Source organism: Crassostrea angulata, chromosome 8 (genome assembly GCF_025612915.1).
Source record: "Crassostrea angulata isolate pt1a10 chromosome 8, ASM2561291v2, whole genome shotgun sequence".
NCBI lineage: Eukaryota > Metazoa > Mollusca > Bivalvia > Ostreida > Ostreidae > Magallana > Magallana angulata.
Window position 1 is genome coordinate 34,700,418 of NC_069118.1, and position 26,567 is coordinate 34,726,984.

The 26,567-nt window shown below is 34.0% G+C and overlaps 3 protein-coding genes across 7 annotated transcripts in view; 1 reads left to right on the plus strand and 2 right to left on the minus strand.

The window, feature by feature from the left end:
- LOC128158305 (neuroglian-like) overlaps positions 1 to 5,034 on the plus strand; it is a 54,759-nt gene extending 49,725 nt beyond the window's left edge. For 4 of the 5 annotated variants that reach the window (XM_052821087.1, XM_052821089.1, XM_052821088.1 and 1 more), the window contains one exon: positions 1,594 to 5,034. In XM_052821087.1, coding sequence (XP_052677047.1) covers positions 1,594 to 1,804 — 211 coding nt within the window. In that variant the 3' untranslated portion in view covers positions 1,805 to 5,034. The remainder of the gene's footprint in view (positions 1 to 1,593) is intronic. The other variant, XM_052821091.1, reaches the window with a different exon arrangement.
- Positions 5,035 to 5,136: 102 nt separating this feature from the next.
- On the minus strand, positions 5,137 to 9,238 carry LOC128158306 (mitochondrial carnitine/acylcarnitine carrier protein-like). The gene is made up of 9 exons (XM_052821092.1): positions 9,080 to 9,238; positions 8,157 to 8,249; positions 7,841 to 7,968; positions 7,441 to 7,531; positions 7,175 to 7,292; positions 6,982 to 7,054; positions 6,568 to 6,677; positions 6,120 to 6,244; positions 5,137 to 5,339 (listed from the first exon to the last, which is right to left on the minus strand). Exons 1-9 carry the CDS (start codon positions 9,170 to 9,172, stop codon positions 5,280 to 5,282), a joined length of 891 nt encoding a protein of 296 aa, XP_052677052.1. The 5' UTR covers positions 9,173 to 9,238; the 3' UTR covers positions 5,137 to 5,279.
- Positions 9,239 to 11,749: 2,511 nt separating this feature from the next.
- On the minus strand, positions 11,750 to 25,385 carry LOC128159596 (ubiquitin carboxyl-terminal hydrolase 15-like). The gene is made up of 20 exons (XM_052822731.1): positions 25,228 to 25,385; positions 22,983 to 23,110; positions 22,619 to 22,728; positions 22,250 to 22,394; positions 21,827 to 22,028; positions 21,135 to 21,282; positions 20,599 to 20,772; positions 20,298 to 20,456; positions 19,687 to 19,911; positions 19,354 to 19,437; positions 19,051 to 19,145; positions 18,149 to 18,223; positions 17,387 to 17,518; positions 16,654 to 16,796; positions 16,276 to 16,500; positions 15,817 to 16,003; positions 15,376 to 15,525; positions 14,961 to 15,064; positions 14,760 to 14,848; positions 11,750 to 14,418 (listed from the first exon to the last, which is right to left on the minus strand). Exons 1-20 carry the CDS (start codon positions 25,335 to 25,337, stop codon positions 14,299 to 14,301), a joined length of 2,805 nt encoding a protein of 934 aa, XP_052678691.1. The 5' UTR covers positions 25,338 to 25,385; the 3' UTR covers positions 11,750 to 14,298.
- Positions 25,386 to 26,567: the final 1,182 nt, after the last annotated feature.

Sequence of the window (26,567 nt, forward strand, 5' to 3'; positions counted from 1 at the left end):
ACACATGCAATCATCATTAATAGAGATTTTTATCTTTTATTATTTTCTTACTTTATTGATTACATACATGTATTAGTTGTTTTTTTTTGTTTTTTTTTGGCACCTTGTATTTCACTTTTCGTCTTAGTACCTAAATGTGTCACAAAATGCTGCAGCATTAGTCTGTGCGGCGGCTGAGTTAGTGGGCCCTAGTGCCCAGTGTTTTGTGCTGTGTTTGGAGATTAGTTCATTAGGCTAGGTTTGTGGTAGGTTAATTCTTGTTGTTGGCAGGGTATGTGCTGTCAAGTAGTAGGCAGTGCAGGCTTGTTTACGTTAAGTTGTTGTATATATCTGTCAAATATCTCAACCTGTCTACTCCAATATGTATAATTTATTAATTATATTCCTTTCTCTTACTGTACAGCATAATGCTATCTAAATTCTGCAATGAAAGAAGCTATAGCGAACAACCAGATAGTTTGCAACAGAGAATTCTTTGATTGGGTGAATAGGGGTGGGGTGGGGGGGGGGGGGTTGGGTTGGACCATTGATTTGGTACTCTTGCATTGATAGAAAGCTAGATGTCATTTTCTATTTTGTGATGCATGATATAGAGAGCTTGGACATGAGACAGCTTCACAGAGATCTAGTGTTTAGCTTTATAGTCACTGCTGTATGTGATTTTACACGTAGCTTCATCTTTCTTTTGATGGAAGTTTTAGAAAAGCTTTGTTTTTTTAATTTGGTTGAAAAAGATTGCAAAGCCTTCATTCATTTGGCTTTTATTAGAGTACATGCTTCTGTATTATTTCTTTTGCATAATGCGTTTTCAAAGAAAAATATATTTTTAGAGGTGATGACTTTGGGGTAAAACTTTGGTGTAAATATATTATGATGAAATACCAATTTGATACATACATTGTTTTGTGTACAAAGTTTATCATTTATTTCCTATTACAGACAATTCTTTTTCAAACATCAGATTCCCCATCAAACACTTTAGTTATATTGTTGAAGAAAAAAATTACTCAAATTGATTGACGGTTATGGTCAAATAGTTGAGAATACGAGAGAACTACATATCTGCAAGCATTTTAAGTAAATATTTTTCCCCTTCAAACTCAAATGCAATCAAAATTCCTTATCTCAAACCAGATGGGCCTGGGGGCCATAAAAGTTAGATGAGCTCACTTTTAATCTAAGTCTCACTTTTATCAAAGGAAGATATAGTGGAAAAGTGAGACTGAGATCGAAAGTGAGCTCGTCTAACTTTTATGGCCCCCAGGCCAGATGTAAGTGAAAGAAAAACTCCACTCCATCTCAAGATATTAATCAGAGAATTTTTTTTTCATAATTCATAGTTCAGTCAATCTTTACCATAACTCTTGAACTTTTGTTTGAGAAATTGAATGTTTTAATTAGAGATGAATTTTAATATTCATTTTACCAGCACACACAATCTCTTACTCATGAACCCTATTATTTTTGGGTAAAGTTGTTTTTATAATTTTTTTCCAACCATCCTTTGTTTCAGATATCCTATTAGACACGTACATAATTTGAATGTCCTTGATTTATGCACATAAAATGATTTTATTATTTATTTTATTTCAGTTCAGAGAAGTGGCCTTTAGCGGGAAACACCTACGATGAAATGGAGAAGGGGCCACAGGGGAGTGAGAAGGACAGCCTGGAGGAGTACGGGGACGTTGACCCCACCAAGTTCAACGAGGACGGCTCCTTCATTGGTCAGTACGGGAACCAGCAGGCCACCACTCCCTCTGAAGCCACCGCTCCCTCCTCTGTTATGCATGACTTGATATGACCAGTATATCTATATGTTATACAATAAACTGTGTCGCTTTCTCTATCCGTATACATATATAAAGCCATGTTAATATTGGGTCACTGCCTTTCTCATTGGTCGTAAGTGGATGTTTTATATGCCTTATTTGAGCTCGATGTGTGTGGCTGTTTTGTATGTTGACCACCTCTATGGGGGTGTAAAAGTTCATCTTTGTCTGTGAAAATCATTGATCCATGACATTCTGATGAAGATGCCCTCTTTCCATGAAATTTTAGAGTGAATTTCATGGAAATAGTTCTATTGTATTAATGTGAACCTTTTTCCACTGTGAGCTGTATTTACAGTGTGTATGCTTATTCCAAAAACATATTTATTTGCTTTATATTATATTTATGATGTTGAAATTCCAAAGTTTGGATTACGGTATGTACAAATATCATACTTTTATAATGTTGTGAGTTAGCTGTATACCAAATAAGTATGCAGTTTTTTTTCTTTTGACTGTTTTAAATAACTGATTAAGAGATTAATTCATCATAGTTAGTTATTATTTCCTTTTTTCTCTGTTTTTGTTTTGATAGTCTTTTAAAAGATCCAAATCTAAGATTTGTTAACATCTTGCAGAAGAATTGTATAATTATGTTTTATCTATAATACACTGTATACACTCTGTGAGTCTATGTACTGTATAATAATTAAGTAATACATGTACATTTAATCTCCGAGTTTATTGCAGTCAAAGTAAAACAGTTCTCTACCTAAGACTTACATATACCAAACTCTAACCATTAGTTTTACAGTTTGACTTGTAGATCAATACCCAACCCCCACCCCCCACCCCCCATTTTCAGGGGAAGAACTCTAATCATTTACATTCTTGTTTATCAATTGCTAAATGAAGCTGATCATTTTGTATAACATTAGGGGAGGGATTTGTGATGGAGACACTTTTGCTAACTTCCAGGAATAAGTGTTCTGAGAGTTTGTAATTTGTGAAAGTCTTGTGAAATCAAATTGATTTTAGCTTTGTTCTGACACATTTTCTGCAAAGATTCGATGCTTTATTGCATATTAAGTGCATTGATTATTTACTCACTATCAGATCATTGCTTTACAATACATTCATGGGCTGCAACAATTCTTTTGTAGCTTGCATTTACCAGTAATGTTGAAATCCCTCTCAAATAGTTTTCTAGTCATGCTTTAGAAAGATGTAGGTACATGTATTAATGCAAAATTACTGAAAAAAAATTGTTGCCATGCAAAATAAAGACCTTGGTGATCTGTTGGGTTTGTTTTAGGATATGATTTTAGTTTAGTTTTTTATCCAAGCAGACAGCTTCATTTAATTTACTGTGCATTGCAAGAAACTTATGATGAATCCTTCCTGGGGTTGATTTAAATACCATAATTGCAATTAAGGTTTCTTTTGTTTCTGTAATGATTAAAATTATTCATCTTTGTCCATATTCAGATGATCTGCATTGATGATCTGAAGTGACTGTTGCGTTGTACTGAATAAGCTTGTTCATTTAGAAGATATTCATGTATGATATGTGCTCAATCATCAGGTTCATTATGTCATCCGTTGTGCTGTTCATGTCTGTGATGTACTCAATTATCTTGTTCGTGCACAGGATGTTCATGTTCATGATGTTCATAATGGTCATGTTCATGAACATGGTGTTTTCCATCATCATGTTCATGTAAACTACCAGTATATTCTCTTAAGGATGCCCTTAGTCATCTTGTTCATGACCTTGATGTTCTCCAATATCATGTTCCTGATGCTCTCAATCATGATGTTCATGAATCATGATGTTCTCAATATTCATGAACATGATGTTTTCCATCATCCTGTTCACGTACAGGCGCTGCTGTCTCTGGCAATAATAACCTACTGGTAGTTCTGATGTATGGGTACCCACTGACCTCTAGTATTGACTTATTGAATGTTGCATGTAGAGACCTCACTCTGTGAACACTTCGATCTGACCTGTATTAATTAATGCTGTATATAGATATGTACACTGTATTATGAGAGATATTGAGAACAGGCCTGGGAATACTATATAGTATCTCATATATCATTAGTCTGTCCAGACCTCAGTACGTTTGTCTGCAATTCTAAGTTCCATCTTAGCTATGTTATACAAGTCTACTGTTGGGTTTTTTTTTTCTAGATCGATTCCTAAAAAAGAAGGATAATTTCTAGTTTCAATAATGAAATATTTCTTTAGGTTTCCCAGGCCTGGTATATAGATGATACAAATTAAAGTCTAATCCTTGATCCAAAGGTAATACATGTACTTTTTAAACTGAAATCTACGTCAGTATAATCAGAAAATCCACTGTCGAGTTGTTGTTATAAACATGTTCCACTGTAGTTAAAACCTCCACAATATGATGTATTCTAGTTACCTTGTACATGTAGATCTGCTTTTGTTATCACATGGATTTCTAGTTTCACTTTGTTATCTGTGTCATTTGTTGAGTTTCTATAAAAACAGATTAACTACTTGAATTTGTATCCTGTATATTGTGTTCCCATCATCATGATCAACCCTTGTTTCTATAGTAACGCAACTACTTATCAAAATAACCCGCTTTTGAAGTTTGTCTTGTGATTACAAAAGTAGTATGATGTGTTTTTATTGTCAGCTGGGTCTCTTTAAGCTAAAACAATCATAAAGTTCTAGGAACCTGAAAATTTTTATAAATTCCAATCCAGTTGCCTGGAAAATGATATTGAATGACATGTAATAGACAGAAAATTGTAATTTTGTGAAAGGGTTTTATAAAGGCTATGCCTGTTGCCCATTCCATTTGATGTATCAAAAATAATATGTTTAAATTAGATGGATTGTAATTTAAACCTAGTTCATTTGGTGTCAAATGTTAGCGTTTTTAGAAGTTGGGTGCTATATTTTTTTTATTTTTGCATTGTATCAAGTCCTTAACGTGTTAATGTGGTAAGCTGTTCTTTGAGCTATGACACATATACATGTACCAGCTGTCTTCATACCTCATCATTCCCATACACAGATTTGGCCTGGGCCACTATTTGACATTTTGACCTTGGATCATCTCTGTGGTGTAAATATGAATTTTTTTATTATTATTATTAAGATATTGTTATTTATTTTCTGTATTGTTTTAATGTGCAATTTTTGTTCTATACATATAAATAATATGTATGTCGGGAGATATATATTAAAAAAATTCTAATAAAAATTTTCAACAACCAACGTAATTACAATTTTCTTTAAAAATATCATAGCTCTGTATAGTGTATAGCATGGCATAAAAGTTTGCTAGTATTTGAAGAAATGGATACACAACCATACCAATTTGTTTATAACATTTATTTCATTTCAGTCATAACAAAATTCATTATATACAAATATGTTTCAATTATAGGCAGTATCTGTATATTGGAAAGTGTCTCTCAACTATTTAAATAAATCCGATCCTAAAATTGTCTAGTCCTACATCATTCAGGAAATAGCCAATCCAGAGCTTTCATGGTGACCTCATAACCAAGGAAACATGCCTGAAATAAGAATAGGGAATCTGATATACTTTGTAAAGGGGTCATAGCGTTATATCTGTAACAGGTGGTGAAAGGTCAGGTCCCAAGCAGGACTTGAACTCGGAGCCTCTGGCATACCATGCCAGCACTCATACCACTGAGCTCTTGATAAATGTATTATTTATTTCTGATATCTGGATATATTTGGTCTAATTTGAGTAACAGTACGCAAATAATTAAGGATTAAATAAATGACCTTTGATAGAAACAACAAAAATATGTGGCATGATATACACACCGGCAATTGGTGTCAGAAGCAATATGACTTAAAAGTGGCACACATGCCTTGAGAAAGCCCAACTTATACTAAAGATTCCAACTTAGCTCAAGAAGATACAAAATAAATCTTCAAAGGAAGGTATTGCATGCAAACTGATAACAACTTTGAAAAAGATACATCTAATTACCAGTGAGGCACATGAAATTATATAAAATATCTTTTCAATTTTAAAAGTTATATGCTCTGTGTGATGCTGGTGAAAATATTGCCTTTTCTTGGAGTCAAATGGGTGAAGACAATTAATGAAAAAAAATTTAAATAACTTTCCTTGTTCCACATTGTCTTGTGAAGGCTATCATTGTTTTATGAAAAATGCAGATTGATGTGGGAAAAAAATGTCTAAATTTTGTGTATCAATTCAAGAGGATATCATTCAAGAACATAAAACAAGATGCATCTCTATATTTTACTTACAATACACTCATCTGGTACAAGTAAATAGGAAATACAATCAAACTTACAGCGTTTGCTGGGAATGCCCTTAACATCACAGGAATGACACCTTTGTACAGAGCAAAGATGCCTTCATTCCGGAGCAGCTCTCGGAACACATCCCTGATTCCGTTAGGATAGGTTCCTGCCGGGGCTAGAACAGTGAAAAGAACATAAATCAATTTGTATGCTACAATTGATTTTAAAAGACTTCTCCAATATTATCTCATATTTAATTTACACAAAATTTTGCCACCAAACATACGTCAGTGAGGAGTTCTTTGTACAATTGCTATTTTACCTGTTTACATTCGTGACTTGCACTAAGTACAATTGTTATTTCATCTGTTTGTAGACGTGACTTGAGCAGTATACAATTGTTATTTCACCTGTTTGATTCAGTGACTAAAGCAGTGTACTTTTGTTATTTTACATGTTTGCGGCAGTGACTAAAGCATTGTGCAATTATTATTTTACCTGTCTGTAGTCGTGACTTGAGCACATCTGGTGGTATCGCGACCAACCAATTGAACATCCCAGCAAATCCACCGGCAGTTAACGTCCGACTCACACTTAGTTCATTTCGACTGAAAATGGATGATTTTCAAATGTCAATCAAATGCAAACTGACAGAGTATTTTTATTTTTTTTCTTAAATTGTCCATTCACTCAGCACTTTACTTGAAGAATTTCAATGATTGATATGTGATCCAATTCGTCAACCAATGATCGTTATTCATTATAATATGACATCAGTGTGAAATTTTTTTTAATTTGGTACCTACATAATCAGTCTTAAAAAAGAGCATTGATGCAGTCTTAAAACATATTTCGGATAACCCCCCCCCCCCAATTAGCCATCATGGATGTGTAAAAGAAAGCAATGCTTACTCATGTCCCTTAGGTGTCAATACATGTTGGAGCCATTCATACGTCATAAAGTACATCCCTGAGGCTGGTACATCTACAATACAGAAACAGACAGTCAGACTGACAAAGAGTTAAGAAAAATCATCCAAAAAGTGTATCTGTGATTCCCCGAGCGTTGTAGGGTAAGGGGTTCGGGTTGGTTTGCCCCTCTTACCCCTGAGTAGAGTCGCCGCTGTTCCTCTGTATATACTCCTAATGCCACCTTCTCTGTACAACTGTTTCGCGCAGTCAATGGGTCCGGCGTACTTTTTCACTTTAGAATCGGCTTGAATCTGTTGTCCAACAAATAAATATGTCAGATGATATGCATGAGCACTATTTTTTCTTAATCTAGTTTATGTCATAACAGAAATATGTAAGTTGTTGCATTGGCCTTTAAAACTTATAAGTTTTTACAGAGAATTGATGTTAACAAGTCACCTGTAATAGGCACTTGATTCTCTCCCCTGGAGTCATGATTGCTGTTGTGAAAACACCTGCTAACATTCCAGCCTTGAAGAATTGAAGATATCTACAACAGATTCATTAGCTATACATATATATCAATTCTAGATAGTGAATGGTTTTCCAAATGAATTGATCATTTCAATATTCCATCCCCCATGCTTAAGATATAAATTCAAACAACCAGTGTATGTACCTTATTGATATCTATTAAAAAATACAGAGCAAATTCATCATTAATCCAAGTGGTTTTCAGGCACATTTTCTAGCCCTTGGCAACAGAATATGTATCTATAGTAAAGGTCAGTGGCTTGTTAACCCAAGTATCCTGAGATAAATGAATCTCTCCATTACGCCTGACATTTCATTAACCTACGTGAGATCCTGGTCAGGAGATTTCTGTTGTAGTTTTTTACCGACACCAAATCCTAAGAAACACACAGCAAACATAGGTGTGACCCCAGCGACAGGGGCGGACATTCCTTTGTATAAACCAAAGAAACCCTGCAACAGAAGAGCACCTGTTTTTTAAAACACTCATTTCTTCGAACATGAATAAACATATTTTTGATAAATGTGAACTGTGACCAAAATTTTTAAGGGCTTGTGTAATATTGTAGAAATAAATTGTTAAAGCAAATAATATCAATGATTTTTTTTTATAAATCCATGATATTAAAAGTTGAGCCTACTTCTTTCCTTATGGTTTGCATGGCACAGTCAAAGGTTCCTTTATACAGCGGCGTCTCTCCTGGTTTTATGGGTGGCATGGTCTGTAGGCGGACCTTAATATCGTGGGTAAATTTTACAAATTTAATAATGTGATAATACATGATTAAATTTCTAGTAAGGTAATTTTTTTAATATCAATAAAGTATGGATATATTGGCATTCCAAGTCTGGTTCCTAAATTGTATATTCTTCCATTGATTTTATTCACTCTTGTACATATAACACCAGGGACGTTTTGTTGTATATACTACTGTGGAATCATGTTTATTCGTGAGGGTCAATGTTTATGGGTATAGCCAAAAAATTTTGTGGTTCATGGGGACATAATTTCAGGATAATTTTCATAAATGTTAAACAAATGATTGTGTAAATTCGTGAGGATGTAAATTTGTGGGTAAGGGTTACCCACGAAAGCCACAATCATTGGTATCCCACGATTAATGATGATTCCACAGTATATATAGTATCTCATCGTCCCTGCACAATGACACCAAATTCATCTTAAAGGACGAAAAAGATATAACTTAATTCTTGAGGCAAAAGAATTATAATTCGAAAAACAGCAAATAAGCCTTTATTTAGCCTAATTCAATCAGATAGAAATGCTAGGTTTGAAACTTGGCGATTTTAGTGAGATATCCTAAACAAAAAACTGCCAAAGGGGATCCAGTGGATACACAAACAACCCTCCCCCTTCCCCCACGGGTCTATCCTTCACAACCGCTTAATGTTTAAAAGTTCAGTCACTTTAACAATATAGAAGAGAAAGACGTCTCAACATGTCATTAAATCACATAATCTAAATTTATGACAAAAGTGGGACAGGTGAAGGCCGGATCTTTATCTTTTTAAGTAGGCCGTTCTGCTCTGTCGATAATTTTACCTTGATGGTGTCCAATGGATGTCCGGCGACTACCAGACACACGCCACCGACTCCGCCAGACACAAAATCCTTGTAGGGGTTGGATTTTCCCATTTTGCTCTTAGTGCTATTCGTGAAATCGACCTACGATCCCACGGCTCAGAAGAAAGTAGGAAGTTTCAAATGGCTTGCTTTTAGCCGGAACCATAACTAGCCACAAGTACAAACTTCATAATTCCGAATTGGTACGAAAACTATTAAACATTCTCGTGGCAACAGAGATATAAATGTTATTTTAAATGTCTCTGGTGGCAAGTATATATATTTATATTAAAAGACACACAAAAATTTAAAGCTTTCAAAGTCGTTTGTATATTTTTTCAATATTCAATACAACTGACTTCATAAAAGTGAGTTACATCTAGTAAATAATTGCACTTTCTGAGAATATGTTTTTGTTGGGTATATATCTTCTGTATATTTTATCCAACAGTATTGCTTTTGTGTACACTAATTAAGCAGCCTAAGCACAAAAATGCTATTATTGCTGCATGTTGTACCAGGAATTGAGAAACCTAAATGTACAATAAAAAAAAAAGCTTGCACTTGTATAAGTTTAATTCCCTTTAGTTCTTCAGAGATGTCTTTTAAACAACATTTGTGAAATATTTCCAAGTTATTCTGAGCAAAACTGATACTCTAGAATCCAATGCCACCCAGGTGAACAATTTTTTTTCAAAAGATAATTGACAATATTAGAGAGTGTTCTAGAGGATTTCTTTATATTACGTGAATGGGTTGAATAACTAATAAACTTTTAGATGAGTAGCAAATCATTTTCAAGGATATGTGACAATAGCTGTTAAGGTACCTCACTACACCCAGACTTCTACTTTTTAAGACACTACGTCACAAGATGTTTTGTTAAACTGTTTATATTGTTCGATTGGGTTGTGTATCGTTGAAGCTCAGTGTTTAAAGTATTGGCCATGGGCTTCTGAACCGCAGATCATGAGTTTGAATCCGCCTGGAGCTTTTGTTTTTGTTTACTGAATTAAATTTTGGAAAATGTAATTTTTCATCCAAAATTGCAGCTTTTTTGCCTATTTGACTTAAATACTTCTTATCAGGCTTGGGGCGAATTACATTGTAAAGTAATGCATTACATTACCATTACTTCATGAATTTGGGCATTAAATTACCATTGCCATTACTTGATTTTCTTGAAGTAATGCATTACATTACCATTACATGAGTAAAGTAATGCATTACCATTACCATTACTTCATTTTTTTAAGTAAAGCTAATAAAGAGTTTTTGCAAATGTTTCAAATATACAACACTCTTTAACATATCTACAGCTTCATGCTCAGTATCAGGTTCAAATTCAATGAATAAACAAGAGTCATTCTTTATTTGCTCAATATATATAATCATATTGTGGCAATATGAACAAACATATTACATAAGTAAAATGATATTTATAGACATTTGGCATGATACAATATCAGATATGAGATAGAGACACAGGAAAACATCCGTAACAAAAAACAATTTATAAGATAATGTTGCGGTTTTTAATAGCTAAATATAGATATATCCCCAGATTACACGAATCTTTATAATTTTGGACACTTAATTTTATTAATTTATAAACAGATGATTTTTCCCAGTTATATTTCTTAATATATTTTAATCGTATTTCTTTTTACGGAGGACACTTTAAGACAAAAGATTGCTGTTGCACTTTAGGATCGAAGTTTCAAAGGGTTCATCTTTTAAATGCATCCATCTTCCGGGCTATACTAAATAAATGTTTTGCAGGAGCAGTCAAAGCTTGGACTGGAAAATACTGTTTGACGATCTTTATCTTAGGATATATATTAAGTGCAATAATAGATTAAATACATAAATCTTGTATTTTCTATCAGTCCAAACTAATGTACATGTATACAGTGTAATTAATAAACAAGAGAGAGAGACAGACAGAGGGAGAGAAAGAGAGAGAAAATAAGTAGCATTTTTTTCAAATAGGTTATAATATTGGAAGTGCTATTGATTTTCATCATGGATGGACAGTGCATTCATTTTGCTTTTAAATGTGCATGTCTGTCTCCTATTCTATTGTGACACAGCGAAGGGAAGGGGATTGGGGTGTTTAGCACTTCTTACAACAATAGATTGTTTTGATACTTATATTATCCTGGGGGCATAGTGTGTTGTTAACACATTTCTTATTGAAGTGCAAACTAATTGGAATAAATTGTTTAAATGATTAAAAACTCTTAATAACAACACTCTTTAAAATGTTATGAAATTGTGCTGTTATCTTTAGTAATATAAACAATTCAAAAATAAGAAGTTCTTATCCATTATGATATTTATCATAATCAAGTAATTTTCTGCTGATTTGAGAAAATATTAGTGAGCCACCTTAAGAAAGGTGGCAATGTGAATTGCAACGTATTATGTATCAATGATATTTACCATAATGCACTACAATAAATACCATAATGCACTACAATACATAGCAGGACAGAATATTGAAATTCACAGTGGAAACTTGCCTCGTTCTTTATTACAAATGTTTCATAAGTAATTGTAAATCAATTTTCTTTTTACAGTAATCGTAATGAAGTAATAAAGAACAAAAGATTATATAATATGAATCAAAATATCAACAACAACATGTTACAATCAAAACAGTTCTTTATTTAAAGAAGCCAGATGGGCCATAAGACAAAGAACAATATTCATATATACATTGTATACAATTATCATATCTACACTGGACAGTGTGCATGGTGATAATCACAGCTTTGGCTGTTGTCACCTGTAATCTATAAGTCTGACGAGTAAAACACACAAAATCCTTTTACTTTCATTTTACACCTGAAAGAGCTAGTGCATCTACCTCATAGCTGAGATGTAACTTATATACAGGGGGGACAAACAAATTGGTTATCTACCATTAACTCATATCACAGTATATCAGAAATAAATTAAAACAAAAGAAGACTGTTCAAATTTAATTACCATTGTAAACATCAGAAAAGGAGATACATTGTACTGATTTCGAAATGAAATAACATCTAATGTCTTTATAATCAGTAAACTATTTCTGAAATCTTTAATAATTTGTGTTCCTTCTTGCATCTAAATATGACATGCACAAATATTATACAACATAATGAAATAAAATTTTTTTAAAACCCCATTTCTCGTCGAAAAGACAGATGTTAGTGGACATAACACTAATTGAACATTCAAACTGGGTTAAGCCTTTTAGACTGAATTTGGTATTTAGATAGAATAATTATGATAAACATATGGTGGGTTTCTCCTCTATTTCTATTGTTGTGCACAGCAATAAAATTAACACAGAACATATTGGATATATTTTACAATTCAGTGAAAAATTGCAATCAATGATAATTTTTTTTTATCATTTTCAAACATCACATATATCAATAAAACAAAAAACGAGAGCAGTAACTTCACACAGCTCTGAATAATTTAATAGCTTTGTCACAAAATACTGTCAAAGTCAGAAAAAGACATAGAACAGTGTTCCATAGTCTGAAATTTCTGACATTTTCCTGGCTTTTTTTATAACAATGTTGATTTTTTACTTGCCAGAAAAATTTTTAAAATATTGAAATCATTAGATAAGCCAGGAGAATGTCAGATAGGTCGGACTAAGTGTACAAATATTCAAGATATGTGTATTTCTGGTGGCCATAGTTAACCACTCACCAAATTGTCCAGTGTGTACTAGAATCAAACACAACTTTCTGAAATTTAAACCGGTGAGTACATGGTGGTACATGTACTAACAGTAAGGTTTTACAGGTAAAGAGACATGGAAACATTTTAAACTGTCACAGAGAATTTATATACATGTATATCGTATATATGCATTTCTGATAGAATAAGAAACATGTAGCCTCATCAAACAGGAATATAAATGCATCAACAAAAATGTTTCACAGTTTGGTGCTTCATAAATCTGCATATTTGAGGATGTGGATGCATCAGAATTTTTATCTTCAATACCTTCAATACCAAAAAGCTGAGATATCATAATGACCAATATTTTAAGTTTTTCAAACTAAAACTTTAAAGCCATTGAAATGAATAAACATGCGTGTATGAATAGAATTTACATAATTACGTTTGAATGAATAAGTGATAATGTTCCACACTACCAACATCATGTATAATGTATATCTGCAGTAAAATATCTGAAAAAGTGATGATTTAACAAATAAACAAACATGTAAATAACTACTGGTAAGCAGACAGGTAGCTCATTAGAGGTAGCAACCATTTTAGAACTCTGAAAAGAACGACACAAAACCAAGAATTCAATATGAATATCAGGCTCTATAAATGGTTTGAGAAGACTATAAGTTCAAAATGTCAGCAACAGTATGATGTTTTCTCACACTGTCAAGGGCCGAGTCCACTTGTGGCCATTTTAACAGTGTATCCCTCTGACCATCAGCTACACACCATCTCAAGATTGTGTTACATCTTTTTAACCTTATACTCACTATGTAAGCATGGCGTCATAACTTTGAAATAAATGTAACACCGTGACCATAAATATTTTAAAAAAAAATTACTGTTCATAATGTCCTAGATATGGATTATTGTTTTAAAATATAATAAAATATGATACATGTACTACCTTAGAACAAAAATATCGAACAGAAATGAACATTAAAGTTCTCATGGCTGTGTTACATTCAGATTCTACTTTAAAAATAGTTTACCAAGCTAGAACATGTAACAGAAAATCTGATTGGTTGAAAAATAAAATAACTCTCATTAATGCTGATAGCTCTACAGTTGTTCTACCCCCACACAGACTTGTGACCCCTGACAGTGCGATGATGAACACCACGTGGCAAGGACTTGTAGACAGACAGAGGATCATCGAGAGATTCCGATAGATAGGACAGCTCAAAATATAAATAGCAATGACATTTTAATCTCTTTCTATACATGCAAATGTACAATGAATATACAGCTACACCTTGATCAAGTTTCTGAACTTAGAATGAGGAATACACGAATCAATGTCCACATCCTTGCCGCCCTGGGAGGAAGCATCACCTGAGTATAGAACATATACCCCCACAAGCACCTCGGCTTCAGCAGCCCTAGATATTGACAGTCTGTAGCTGTATTCAGGCCTTAGAAGAGTAGCTTCCTTCTCCCTAGAAGTCGCTCTATCATGTCTCCATTGCTTCTGTTTCCAATGAGGGGTCCGTTTCTGATCCACAAGCTGAGTTTGCTGCAGAAGGTTGCTGAAGAGTCTGTTTTTGATACACGAGGACATAGGCCGCCTTAGACTGTAAAAAGGAAGAGGAATGTAACATTGCATGGCATTTAAGTATGACAAAATTTTAAAGACCAAAACAGTTTGAATTTTTTACTGCTTTTAATTTACTCTTTTCACATAGGCTACTAAAGACTGAAAGTCAAAAGCAGACCACTACCTCAGGCTCTACAAAGTATTGATGGGTATAAGACAAATTACAGTAGGTATCTGCAATATCATCATTATTATTTTGTTCAATGAGTAGACAACTGCAGCTTCCCATTATTTATTTTTCAAGTGTTATTTTCATAACAATTATAACAGCAGTAGTACTGCAATATTTTCGCTGATAGACAGCCTCTGATAACTCACCACCACATCGTCTTCAGAAGATGATGTCACACTCGAGTCGTCAAAGTAGTACCATTCTCCATCATCCTTGTTCTTTGCATAGGCTGTATCTGTCAAGGGGGGGAAAAAAAACATGTCATATCTTCCTAACATCTTTGTTCAGTAGCAAGAAAAATCATGCAACAATACATGTGTGAAGAGGTTCATATGGTTGAAACTTACAATGGCCGCCCCCTAGCCCTCCGTAGTGGTTGCTGACCGCGATAAGATCATACGTCACTGGTCCATGGTGCGGGTTGATGATGTATTTCTTCAGATTAAGACCTCTGTATAAAAAAATTCATTAAACATTACATATATATTATCTTTCAACCACTGTAATTTCATTCACGATGTTCTATCTCACTAGTCTCAGGGTAAAAAAAACCCACTACCATAAAATAAACAAGAGAAATGATTTAAACGGAGTACCATATTTTGCATGTTATAAATTATGCAAAAGTTTAAATAATCGAAAATGCTCTTTGAGGTAATTTTGTTGCAATTCAAATGAATTTTACACCACATACTGACATACAAATCCTGTATTTTTTGTTTTTGTGATCCCTGGATATTTTGTACCGACATTGCTACTGACCTGGCAGGGAACTCTACAAGGGCATCGATCTTATCTCTGTAGAAGCGGTTGTAAGAGAATCTCTTTAAATGTACGATCAGTACGTCAGGCAGACTCCACAGGTCAAACTTCTTTGTGGCTGGCTGGTGTTTCTTGCATTGAGGACAGTACCTGTAATCATACAATTCAGACTGTATGTGTGTCTATAGTCTATATTTGGAAGATTATTAACGGTAACTGGCATGTGGAGATGGGGGGTGGGGGAACATAATATATAAATTTCACAACAACCTCCCCAAATCATAAAAGAAAATACCCAACAGTTCTGGTTTAGCATCACAGACCAACAGACAATGAACAATGCTTTTTATGCATGTAGCTTAAAGAAAAAAAAAATCATTTCTGTGAGTAATCTCTTGGTATCAATTAGTATCACATAGTACTCCATGTGTTAATACTGACCATAGATCGTTTTCTCCGAGCTGCTCAGACTTTGTGAAGAGCTCCAGACAGTTGTCTAGCTGGATGACCTGCTTCTTCTGAGCCTTCACCTTCATCGACTCATGCTGCTCAAACTCCTCTGCTGTCTTCTCCAGGTAAAACTTCTCCTTCGCCACCGGATGCCAGTCAGCGGCAATGTACGTTCGACCTATTCATGTAAGTGTGAAAACATTTACATGTAATCCTCTGTTCAAGTAACCTTAATACATTCTCAGAGAATTATGTTATCCAATCATTAAAAGTTGCTCACTTTTGATCTCAGTCTAATTTAATAGTTAAGAATACCTGAATCAAAAGTATGGCTGTATAACTTGTAGGACCCCAGAGCGAGATATTTTTCACCTAACGTCATTTTTAAAACCCCACTATTTTGCTAAAACATGTTGTTGTAGTACATGTGTATATCAGAGATTTTCTTACTAGTCAGTTTCAGAGGGCTTCCATCTTCTTTGATTTTGTAGTCCATTTCAGCACTGCCGTAGGAGTTGACCATGGTAAACTTGACCAGGTGCTTGGGTTGTGGTGTTTTCTGCGGTTTGTTGTTGGTGACGATGCCGTCCGATTCTGGGGGGTCCGTGGAGCTATTGTTACAACACTTGGAGTTGGAGTCTGTACTTGAGCATGAGGTTTCCATGTCCAGAACTTCTGCAAGAAAAATAAAAACAATTTTTCCTTTGAAATCATACCATAAAAATATTTTATATTTTGAAATCATACAATAATCTGTGATATCCATAGGACACCCAAGTCCAAAACAAAAGTCCTCCAGTACATATGTTTACTTCACGACTTCCTTACCTCCATTTTCTTGGCCTTCCTTCTCCACAGTGCCATTACACGTCTCACTAGTATTGTCTGTCTCGCAGTCCTCTTCTGCCTGCTCATCTTCCTCGTCATCTTTCCACCAGATGTCGTCCTTGGCAGGAACTTGTATGTAACGACTACAAGGAAGACATCATTGCTTGTTATTGTCACATAGAAAATGCACATACAGCATGTACTATATTTCGTTCATATAACACATAGAAGAAAAGCCATCGATCAAAAGTGTGTCAAATTATCAACTGAATGGTCACAATGATATCCAAGTTCTTATATTGTATCTGTTAACAAACAGATTTTTATTTTGAATTCATATATAGGCCTAGCTGTTTCATTAGTGAAAATGAAAGTAATATGTTTATCTTTAGAGGGCGAAAATTGTACATTTTTCTATAATTTCTGATGCAGAAATGAATATTTCAAAGAAAAAATACTCTGCTTTCATTAATACTGATGGGTTTTATTGTTCGTGGATTTAATAAAATCAAAAGATTTGAGGATGCATAACTTTGTGGCCAACAGTCCTACAAATACAAATTTTTGACATATTTCTTTACTTAATAGAACATTCAATGATTTGGTCATTGGTTATTATCAAACCACCATATAACCTTTTTTTAGAACACTGGCCTAAATGCCTCTAATGAGAGCCCTTATATAACAATAAACTCAGTCAATTGAGCTGTAGATGTTCCTATAGTACACTTACGACATTCTCTGGAGGAAGGCTTTGTACAGGATTTCTGAGGTACACATCCTACTTGGTAGAGCTAGGAGCATTGGTTGGCCGAACAGCTGCAAGGAGGACATCTGATAGTTTGAGGAGCACTTGTTTGCCCATCTGATGAAAGAAATTAAATCAACTACATGTAAAATTTAAATGTATGCAATACAAAGGGTGCAATACATGTACATGTATTAGTATGACACATTGTATATCATATAACCACAGTAATTTTTTTTGTATCAATGGTATTTTCTTTTATTTTCACTTGTTTTGTGTTTAAATATTGTGGCTTTATAGTGTGTATTAAATACATATATTGCATGATTTGAATTTTTTTTAATTCAATTAAATGTAATATGAATGTTTAATCATAGAACTAAATTTCAATGAGTATATTTCAGGCCATCAGGGGTTTTTCAAGAACATAACCATTATTGGTTTAATACAGTGAAACTTCTCTAAACTGGCAGGCTGCCGGACCGGACAAAAGGGCCGGTTTACAGGGGGTGCTGGTTTACTGAGGTTCAGTAAAAACTAGCCATTGTCAAGGAAATTATGTCTCTGTTTGATCCATTTATATAAACACAATACATGTAGATATACAGGTATGATGCCGGTTTTGAGAAGTTTCACTGTACTGTTCCTGGTACAGCATTTTAGTATCGGTAATTGCTACATGTACAATACTTGTAAGTACATGTACTTTAATTTGTTCCTATCCATTAATCCTTTATTTGACATTACCTCTTTTCCCTCATGTAGACTGGAACAACTATAATGTCTGATGATTCCTCTGTAGTGGAAACAGGCACTTCATATCTACAAAATGCCAAATAATGAAAACGAAATACTGCAATATACAATGTACAGGTACATCTGTTATTAATGTAAGTATACCTTAATTTTCCACTCTGATAGGATATAATGTAAATATATAGGAGTATAAGCTTTATAATCATTTCTGTTGTATGCATCATCAGAGCATGAGCAACAAAAACTTTCAGAACACCCCGAGGAGACGGTATTTCTTAATGCCTAAAGTATTTGACTCTTGTGGACTCAGTAGGAGTCATCTACTTTGTAGTCTCTAAGGGGGAGCAGTGTTTTGAGTGTGTCTGTCTAGCAAAGTGTTCTAATAAATTGAATAGACTGCATTTTCCAATAGTTAGTTTAACCCTTGACCTTGAGACATCAAAACAACAGAGAAGTCATCAAAATCAAGAACGGGTAATGAGTTTCCTAGATATTAAACAGAACCAGTGCAAATATTTAATAAGGGGAGCATAAAAATATGTCATTATTCAATCAACTCTACTGTAAATAGGATAACTTACTGTCTATTATTTGTTTCCATATTGTAATTTATTTATTTATTTTACAACGATTGATAAACAAATTCTACTGCTTATATTAATATCTTTCGTTGGCACGGACGTGAGGTGGTCATTGATGTGGGAGGAAGCTGGAGTGCCTAAAGAAAACGCAAGTGTCCTGGCGGGCCATCACCATACCCTTTCACACACAGCCACTGACGATCATGGGGATTGAATATCGGTTGCATTGGCGATAGCAAGTGCATTGTCCACTGCGCTGCTTGGACAATTATTTATTGTATTTATTAAAACTTTCATTGTACATGTACTTACATGAAAATATCGTCCCTATCCAGGATGCTAGAGATCTGTTCACTTGAGAGAAAGATCTTGTGGAATCTGTGATTGTACACATCTGTGACCACCATCTACAATACAACAAGTACGTCAATCACAAATAAAGAACAATGTTGACAAATACTGGTACAAGGACTTATGAACCATGGACAGGAATACAGAAGTAAAAATAAAAGTACCTACACATTCATGTAAACAAATCAAAATCAGGAAGGGATGTTAATCTTAAGTTGTTAGAAAAATAAAACCACCACTTATTATTGCTCCAGACAGACTCACCTTCTGGGGGTCTGCTGACAGCATGGCTCCCACTGCTATACACAGATCACCGATACTTCCCATCTTAGGCACCAGGACTCTCATCTGAAATCATTTCATTTTAATGTGTCTTGAAATGGACAAATAAGACCATGTACAATCTACCAAAAAGATTACTCTAAAACACTTTCACTATTATACAACAAATAACTTGACGTCAAACAATGAAATGATTTGCGTTCTATTTTTCTTTAAATATTTTTTTACATAAGAACAAGTTTTTACAACTTATCCAGTCCTTATTTTGATTTGATTTTAACTTAATCAATGCATGTAAATCATTCCATTGAGTACCTGTATGGGTTTTTTCTCTGGGGACAGGGGAATCCAGAACACCTCCAGTAATCTCTCCTTTTTGATTGGCATGGGCAGTGATAGATAACAGAATGGGTCAAAGGTCACTGACACCTTCGTACACTCTGGACAATTCACTGTGGATTTCAACAGTCCGTGAAAAGTGTCAACTATCACTGAATCATTTCTCTTCTCATAGTTCTCCCAGGATTCCTTTGCTACTTCCTGAAGTAAGGCAAATTCAGAATATATAAAATTGTTGAAAATTAGTTGATTAAAACTAATTATCTTATTGAGAGCACAATGCAGTACTGAAAAATATCAATTAATAAACCATGCCCTAACCACATTGACTACCGTTAATGATCAGACATAAATTAACCTTTTCATATATTAACCTACTACCGGTACATGTAATAATTTAAAGTAAACCTATAATTTACATGTACATGTATAATCGAGCAATCAATATTATGGAGAAAAAAGAAATAAAACAAAGTGTTTCATTATTTGAAGAACAATGAACCTATATCCTTTTCTTTGGAAATAAAACATAAACAGGGGAAATAAAACATAAACATGAGAAACTGACAAAGAACAAAAAACTATACCTGATCTGAACGATTGTTAGAATCTTGTATCTCAACATAAGGTTTTTTCTTAATCCTGTTCAAATCTTCATGCAAACCATCCAACAAAAAAGCCAGAAGTTCTTGTGAATCTTGCTGCTGGTATCCTGAAAACTGCGGAGCGAATTTCCCTACCTGTACCTGTATAGTAAAGCATAAAAGTTTGGTTGAGAACATATCATCTATTTGAAAAAACAAAGTCTTAACATTACCGTATATGGAGAGTCATTGTAAATGTTGATTCAAACTTTAAGATAAAAGTAACCATCTCTTTTGGACTTACTTTGAAATATCTGGGAACTGTATAGCTGTATTTTCCTGACCACATTGTCTTGATCAATTCAGTGTAAGATCTGGCAATTTCCCCTCCCATACCTAGTGGATTATCCTCATTTATCTCCTCCTTCCATCGGTCTCCCAGGAGATAATTTGTCAGCTTCGGGACATTGGACATGCACTGCAAAGTCACATATCAGTTACAATGTAACATATTATATCAGTACTTCAGAAAACTTTGCAACAATTAAGACCAATGTTTGAAAAATAATCTACTAGAGTACCGGTACCTCCTAATTTGTTATTTGCTCCTGAATTTGTCAAACTATAACCAATACTTCATTGTATAAATCTGTTATTAGTGCCCAATATATAAAAGTATATATATAAATACATATAAAAGACATTAACTTAACAAATATCTTCTGTCTAACTCGTCTTTATTTTTAAAACGACAAGTCCCATAGTTATATTGCACCCTGTGTTACATATAAAACTGCCTTGACCAAATGCATCTTTCTTAGACTTGATGCAATCCTCTACCTGTATAGCTGAGTTCATAAAGCAGGTGTTTCCTAGATTGGACAGACCACACAGCCCTGGGGCCACTGTGCCTCCCTTCCCCGAGTCATAGTCAGAGTTGGAGTAGCTGTTGTAGTTCTTGGTGTAGCTAATGCTAGGGTCAGCTTCCCTGGAAAACCAACATGAAGAAGAGATCAAATTAGAGGTTAAAGCTATAGAGAACACACAATGCAGATTTCTCATTTACAAGCAATCTTCACCATTATCAACTTCCATACTACATGTATTAATTTGTGATATCTACTATTAAACTGGTTTCTTGAACACTGATATCTTGAATACCAAGGAAATCTCATAGTCAATTGGGAGTCCCAACCACTATTTCCCAATGAATTTTGACCTATATTTTAAATCCTTTGGTATCCCTAAGGTGTTCTTAAGGCTCATCCAGTTCAAGCTAAAAAGGTTTAACTGACTGCATATCTACATGCATCAAATTGTACTGGAGGGTTCTTCTAAATCAAGTATCACACCCAAAACTGAGTATATCATGTATTTTATAAAAAATGTAAAAATTATAAACAAAAGTCAACCCTCACAATCTATGCCAGAGACGAAGAAATTTAATAAATCTATCAACTGAGCACATCTGTCATATTAGGCAATCATTCGCAATCACTCCCGAAAGGAAAGATAGAGTTACTGAGCAATACCTCTTGGTCTGTCGGGGCCAGGTTCCATCCTCGTTTTTCTGTTCTATGACGATGATTTGCCCGGAGTATAGTCCAGCCTCCTGCAGGGTCTGCTCCGGTTTGTTCAGATGTTCGTACGTATTTGACATGTACTTGTTCCACAACCTGACCTCCTTGTCGTCTGATATATCAAATTGCTTCCTCATCACTTTCTCAACATCCTCTGCAGAAAACAGGAACCCAAAATTAAATTACCCAGAATTTTTTTTATATAACAATGAAACTTGACTCCACCCTCAACTGAAAAGATTGTTTTTTGTTCACACCAGGTAAAGAAAGAAAGAAAGAAAGAAAGAAAGAAAGAAAGAAAGAAAGAAAGAAAGAAAGAAAGAAAGAAAGAAAGAAAGATAAACGGAGTTCTCAATCTTGCACCATAGTACAGACCTATTGTGTCACAGCGACTTAAGCTCAGCGTCACACTCTCCGACAGGTTAGAATTCTCGCACAGCTTCACGTCCATCAGATATACCTCCACTTTACAGTGCTTCACAAACATTCCCTGTTCGATCACTTTCCTCTTTATGGGGGTCTAAAAAATACATGTCAAGATTTGCTGGTTAGAACTACAGCTATGATTTAGCTATGCAATGGTGTGATAAAACAGTAGCCAATGCCACTCCTCACAAAAATACCATTTTCCTAGGTGTTTCTTAGACAATATCTTCAAGTTTATAATGAATATACATGTCTTCAGAGAAGATATTATTTTTATGTATGAACAATATTTGTTAGAAAACAAAAGAGGATCTGTACCTGGCCCTCTGTGATACCATAGCTTTCCACAATTTTCTCCCATCCTTCTTTTGGAAGTAAAATATAATCCAACTCATCAATAAGATGTTCTTTTAGTTCTTCCTTCCCTTCTGCAACAAACAAAAGACTCAATTCATTCACTTTAAAATATTCCTTTTACATTAATAATAGAGAGTATGTCAAGTTAAATAAATTCTTGTTATAAAACTTATATGGATGACATAAACTGTGGGGGTGTCCTGAAAGCCAAAATCATTAAAAATCAAAAACAATTCTCTTATTTTAATATAATACAGAAAAGAAAGTTTTTTAAAAGACTGAAACCAGATGAAGAAACTTTTTCTCAGGGCTCGTGTGTACCAACCCTTCAGTAGAGGTGAGTTATCCACAGGTCCTGGGTATACATCCTTCTCTCCCACAAAAGTCTTGTCCCAATCATCATAACCTACATACTTTTTCCACTGTTTAAACCATTTTGCATCAACGAGGTACCTAAAAATAACAAATCCCAACAATTCAGGTAAATAATTAACATAAAAACTCAAAATCTGACTTCATTTTGAACAAGAACACTTTTAATAACAGATTTGTCAATTTGGAATCTAGTATAACACATCTACTCCCTAAAAGAAATGACAATCTGTAATTGATTGTCTGTGATTGTGGCTAATGGTGAAATAGGCACCAATGTTGCAAACTGACTGAAATTATTTACTTAGTTGTCTTAAATCATATATCAAGCACATTTTTTAGGGTTTTTGCACATGTGTTTATTACTTGTAGCTTTTTGGGATAAAAAAATAACATGAAGCAAAAAATTTCACCAGAATAAACCCCAACAATGTTAGACTACAGTACTGATGAGCATCAGGCATGTAACTGATCATGACGTGTAACCAGAGAACTGGATCTATAATACATACAGTATTAAGGTGGTATGGGACATCTGTCGATATTAATGTGGATTAAATTACATAATAATTAAAATACTTTCACCGGTTTAGAATTTTCAAATTTTACAATATCTAACCAAAAAATAGGTTTTAAAAATATTTTGAAAGGTAAAAATTGTAAAACCCACAGTGGGATTCGAACTCATGACTTACAGATTCGTAGTAAACTCTAACTCACTGCGCTACGCTGTTAGATGACAATATTGGGAAAGAAACTACCGGGTACTTATATAACTGCACTTAATTTTATTGTTTATTTCGATAAACAATACGTCACAACATGGAAGTGTCCCATACCACCTTAAGTACATGTAGTTTGAATACCGTATGTGTGACTGCATGATTGGAAAATTTTACAATCATTTATCATATAAGATGGGACCCTTAAAAGGGTACAGTTAGTTGATATATTAAGATTGCAATATATTCACACAATATAAGGACCCATTCCCTCTGTGATTTACTATACTCTATCCTAATTAAGATATCCTAATTAAGATATTCATGTGGCACATTTTCTTAAATTATTTGATATCCATAAATACCTCAGAGTTCAAATTAACAATTTTTATTCGATTGTGTGAAAAAATCTCAAGATTTTTTATTGAAACAATTGTGTAACATGTCCTTTAGTCTGTCCCAAGTTATTGTGTCCATCACATTTTGAACATTTGTAATAAAAATACACATGCCTGTGAAAGAAATACAGTTGAAATTGATATAAGGGAATATATCCAAGATATCTTCATTAAACAATTATCATTTTTCAATCATAAAAGTCTTGGATGTGTATTGAAACCTGAAGCGGTAGAGGGGGCGTTTCAAAACAGATAATCTGGGCATTTTTCATATTAGTGGATGAATGTAGTTTGAGCACAAATGTATTTATGATTATTGAAGTATCAAGCAAAAAGTGGTGGAAGCAAAAACTCGGGACAGAGAATAGTACTTCCAAATGGAAAAAAAGTCAACATTTCCCATTAAAACATTCCTGCAAGAAATTTGTTTTCATTTCTGTGGACAAAAACAAAAGATATGTCAATGAAGAATTCTTGGAGTTTTTCCCTTCCCTTGATTTCAGTTGTACTAAATTGACAGGTATGTTTATTTCATGTAAAAATCATCAAAAAATTATGGACAATAACTTCGGCCAGACTTTAGTATGGGGAACTCCAAATTGCTAAGTCAAGCTAAGCCACTTCATATTGAACTTGGTGAAAATGTGAATGAACTTCATCACATACTGTACTTCACTGTATACGTTTATTTCACTTTTAGTGAGCTAAGAATGACGAACAACTGTATTTTAGACTATACTTCATTAAAATAAACAGCTATAGGAGGGGCAGAACTAAGAATGCAGATTGTCCCAAATGATAAACTGGGACGAATACGGTCTTCCCCTCCGGCTTTACCGGTATGTGACTAACACTGTTATTTATGGCTATGATGTCAAAATCGGAGAAGGAATGTGATTGTAAAGAACTCTTAATGAAAAAAGAACTTCGTAACTAACAATCAGACGCTCTTGAGGCAAAAACTGACTTCATTCTCCATCAAGGAGACACAGATAGAGGGCCAAGAACACGCTGCTATTATGAAACCATTTTTCCATATAAGGCTATCGAACTGAAAGAGATCTATGGCTACACATACCATATGTCACCCCGTTTTAATTCTCGTTTCATATAACCCGATATCTCCTCTTTTTCAGCCTCTAAATTGTGCTGCATACTTTCACTTTCACTGGTTCCGCCTTCTGCCATGCTGAAAGAACTATGGTGTTAAGACTAAATATAAACGGCGATTTTCATTGGTTGCTTAGCGTCTGCGTGATGCTATACAATTCGTCTCCCACTTATTTAGGTCCAAGGTTTAAAAGTTCAGTTTAAATGAATAATATATATGAATGAAAAGCTTTTTAAATTTAAAAAAAGTAAATCAATATCTTTATATTTTGTACATTTTTTTGATTTGCTTAAAAAATCCTCAGAGAAGATTAATCAAACATTGATTTTTTATGCATTTTTAAAAAATACTTTGAAGTCGACATTGCATTAATAAATTTTTTGTTTATGTTATTTATGTCTCTGCTGAAACATAGATTTATTGTTGTAAATTGCAGGATCTTAACTTCCTTCCCCAAACTTTCCCCGGTTGCATTTCCTTGACAAGTATAACGTTATACAATGAAATTACAAAATATCGAAAGGAATCAGGCATTCATCTACTTTTAAACCACTTGAGTGTATTTTCAATTACCTATTGCAACCATAGAGGAACCTGTTTTCAATCAAGAGGAAGTCATCATGGTTTTTTCACAATGGTGTTCAAAATCACGAGATCTTATTTGTAACACTATTGTTTTTTAATTAAGGCGTTTCATTAACATTTTATATTTGATCAAAGGCATTTAAAGGTCACTAAAAACCTGCCAAATAGAAGGAAAATACCAAGCTTGGTCATTTATGATCCAACATTTTTTAATACGTCTTAAATTAATTTGATTTTAAAAGTGTCACAGATGCGGCTTCTATATATCTATTCTTATGGACGTCATACAGCAATGAAATTTTTATAGAAACAATTTTGTTTTTAACTTCAGTAGATTTTATTAATATTTAAGAATTTGCATTCATTTTTAAATTGCTGTGACGATATATTGCAGATGTAAATGTACGGAGCACGCGAAAAATAACAGTACTAGTTAAATTTTTGCAGAGTTATAAATCCAACATGAATCTCTTGTGTCCTCTCTGATTCGCAATCAATTTAAGCAAAATTTTCTCTGGTTTCTTATTATTCTAATTACCTAACGTAATATTTTGTGTAAACAAAAATATGTTTATTAAATAGTCTGCAAAAAACACGCGTCAGACGACTGCATGTGGCAGTGCACCTTGATGAAACTCAGTGTGTCGTTCAAGAAAATGCAAAATAAAAGCAAGACAATGGTTTTTCTTAACAGTATAAACCTGGGTATATGTTGAACACCT

What these genes read in the sequence shown, in the direction of transcription:
- LOC128158306 (XM_052821092.1), bottom strand. Translation starts at nt 9,172, where the DNA reads ATGGGAAAATCCAACCCCTACAAGGATTTTGTGTCTGGCGGAGTCGGT. An exon ending in TGCAAACCATAAGGAAAGAA is followed by an intron (nt 7,969 to 8,156) that starts GTAGGCTCAACT and finishes CTTCTGTTGCAG; the next exon opens with GGTTTCTTTGGTTTATACAA. An exon ending in GAATCAAGTGCCTATTACAG is followed by an intron (nt 7,293 to 7,440) that starts GTGACTTGTTAA and finishes GTTGGACAACAG; the next exon opens with ATTCAAGCCGATTCTAAAGT.
- LOC128159596 (XM_052822731.1), bottom strand. Translation starts at nt 25,337, where the DNA reads ATGGCAGAAGGCGGAACCAGTGAAAGTGAAAGTATGCAGCACAATTTA. An exon ending in CTAACAATCGTTCAGATCAG is followed by an intron (nt 19,912 to 20,297) that starts GTATAGTTTTTT and finishes GCCTTACTTCAG; the next exon opens with GAAGTAGCAAAGGAATCCTG. An exon ending in TGTCAGCAGACCCCCAGAAG is followed by an intron (nt 19,146 to 19,353) that starts GTGAGTCTGTCT and finishes GTTGTATTGTAG; the next exon opens with ATGGTGGTCACAGATGTGTA.